At 61.8% G+C, this 2628-nt stretch overlaps 1 protein-coding gene across 1 annotated transcript; it reads right to left on the reverse strand.

Moving 5' to 3' along the window:
• Window positions 1–212: 212 nt before the first annotated feature.
• LOC109939968 (uncharacterized) lies at window positions 213–2289 on the reverse strand. The gene is made up of 2 exons (XM_020538562.3): window positions 1143–2289; window positions 213–1059 (listed from the first exon to the last, which is right to left on the reverse strand). The coding sequence occupies exons 1-2, from the start codon at window positions 1521–1523 to the stop codon at window positions 463–465; spliced, it is 978 nt and encodes a 325-aa protein (XP_020394151.1). The 5' UTR covers window positions 1524–2289; the 3' UTR covers window positions 213–462.
• Window positions 2290–2628: the final 339 nt, after the last annotated feature.

The following is a 2628-nucleotide window of genomic DNA, read 5'->3' on the forward strand; positions in this document are numbered from 1 at the left end:
TGAAACAAGTTACAGTGCTGGTGACTTGGTGAGTAGGTGCATAGGAGAGGGGTAGGTAGGGGGCGGGGGTCCGGTCCTTACATTGCACTACATGGCTGTGTCACTATTTCTTTCTTTATCATCTCATGGCGTGTCAAACTGTCAGCAAAAGTTAGCAGTTTGTCGAGTATACTCTTCTTCTACTACGACACTGTTTTCCCGACCTTTCCTGCTTGGTTGCATGCGTTCAGTTGTGCTATTGTATTTATGAATAACAAACATAACACATGCCCGAGTAGAGAGATCTCGAGCACTGCCTGCCACGGCAAATATCGATCGAGAGCCACACATTCGAGGAGGAAGGAAGAACACAAGCAGTACGTAAAGAGCCACACATGGCTGGCCCTATCTATCGCCATTGCACATCGCGAACGGCGAAGCAGCTCATCGCGTGCGCTGCGCGTTAGTCAGTCTCTCCATCGATCAGTTGCCGCCGCTGCAGAGGTCCAGCAGCTTCTTCCTGCCCTCCACCACCTCGTCGAACAGGTCGTCGATGAGCGCCACCACGTCGTCGCACGCGGCCCGGAGCGCGCCGGCGCGGAGCCCCACCTCCGCCGCGGCCGCCGCCACGTCGCCGCCGCGCTCCACGGCCTCCTTGGCCTCCTCCACCGCCGCCCGCGCGCGCCGGAACTCGTGCATCATCACCCCGCCGCCGCCGCCACCGCCGCCGGCGGCCGCGGCCACGGACCTGCCGGCCTCCGCCGCCGCGCGCTGCTGCGCCCGGGACAGCGCCGTCGCGAACGCGGCGCCGAAGTAGGCGGCGCAGTCCCCGGCGCCCGCGTTGGGGGCGGGCCAGTAGTGGAGCACGCCCCACGAGAGCAGCGTCAGCAGGAACGAGGTCAGCATCCGGGTGGCGCAGAGCACGCCGCGGAAGCCGTTGAAGCCGCCCAGCTTGGCGTCGGCGGGGACGCCCTCGCTCAGGCGCAGCGCTAGCGCCTCCGCGCGCGTCTCCACCAGCGCGCGGTTCTCCTCCTTCACCGCCATGGCCTCGCGCCTGCACACGCTGATCGCACGCGCCACCTGCCGTAGTGCCATGCCATGCCATGCCAGTCGCGTTGGTTCGTTGCTATACCACTTCATAGTTCATATTGAAGTGTACTTACCTGTCTCGAGAGGTGGGGGCTCGACGAGGCCCCCTGCATGAGGAGCGAGGCGAGCTGGGCGGCGCTTCCGGCGTACCCCTCGACGGCAGCGGCGCCGAGCCGCAGCGCGCGGCACGCGTCGCAGAGCCTGGACGCCTCGTCCATGTACTCGTCCAGCCAGGCCGCGCCCCCCGGGAGGTGGAGCGACGCGACGAGGCGGGCCAGGCCCGCGTGCGCGGCGCGGAGCAGCGCCAGCGCGGCCCGGAGCGTGGGCAGCGACAGGAACGACGACGAGGGAGGAGAGGACGCCGCCAGCGCCCGGTCCAGGTCGTCGAGTCCGCGCGCCAGCGTCGCGTAGAAGGCCGCCGCCGTCGACGAGGACGGTGGCTGCTTGACGCTCATGGCCGGGCCGATCGGCGGGCCTAGACTCGCTCCCTCGCTTGGCTGCTGGCTCCGAAGGAGGACCGACAGACAGTGCTAGCTGTGTGATAGATAATGTCGCGAGCGCGACGGTGCAACCGTGCGGATGGACGGATGGGTGGCCTGGACGACTGGAGCGACGGCGACCTTGTTCTTACTCGATGGGAAGGGAACCGAAGCCAAGCTAGCAAGGCGAGAAGTGACAGTGACGGCGGGGCCGTAAGCTAGCTAGCTAGCTAGGTGGATAGGATAGCTAGTCACGAACGACGACGACGCGAGGGATCGGAAGTGCAGTGAAGGAAGAAGGAACACGTACCATACAACAGGCAAGCAAGCAGTGGCTAGCTCTCGCGACCGGTCGGCGTCGGCCCATCTCTCTCAACTCTCAGCTCAAGTGCATGCGTGCTGTCTGCTTGGCGCGCGCCATGGCTGCTACTTGCTACTAGCTAGGCAGCCGTTGGTGGAGTGCAGGATGGAGATGGCTAGGTGTTTGGACTTGGAGGGCAATCTTCGCTGCGTCTTTATATAGCTAGGGGCCGCCAGCTAGCCAGTCGGTGACGCGCCGCCTACACTACACGCGCTGATAGAGGCTAGAGCCAGCAGTAGCAGCAGGCCAGAGCAGCACGAGGGATGACGATGGATCCATCGTTGATGCAGCCAGCAGCTAAGGGCTCGTTCGGTTGTACCGAAATAAGTCAGGATTCATTCTAGGTTATAAAAATCTATATAAATTAGAGAAGTAATCCGACTAGGAATTAATCCGGAGCTCCAATCCGAAACAACCGAACAGGGCCTAAGAGAGAACGGAACGGGGTCAGTCACGGGCGGTTTACCACCACCACCGTTCCGGCGAGGCGATGGCCTCATCTCATATGACAGGATTGGAATTAAGGTGTGGGGAGTTGACTCGGTTGGTTGCCTAGCTGCTACGTGAGTGATCGATCCGGTAAAATCTATCCACCGTCCGACCGGGTCTTTTTCTCCTTTTCCAATACCGCTAAGGTCTTGTTCGTTTGTGTCGGATTGGTGGGTCGGAACGATTCCGAGCCGGATTGCTTCTATAATTTATATAAACTTTGATTAGCCG

This window comes from Zea mays, chromosome 5, assembly GCF_902167145.1.
Source record: "Zea mays cultivar B73 chromosome 5, Zm-B73-REFERENCE-NAM-5.0, whole genome shotgun sequence".
Classification (NCBI taxonomy): domain Eukaryota; kingdom Viridiplantae; phylum Streptophyta; class Magnoliopsida; order Poales; family Poaceae; genus Zea; species Zea mays.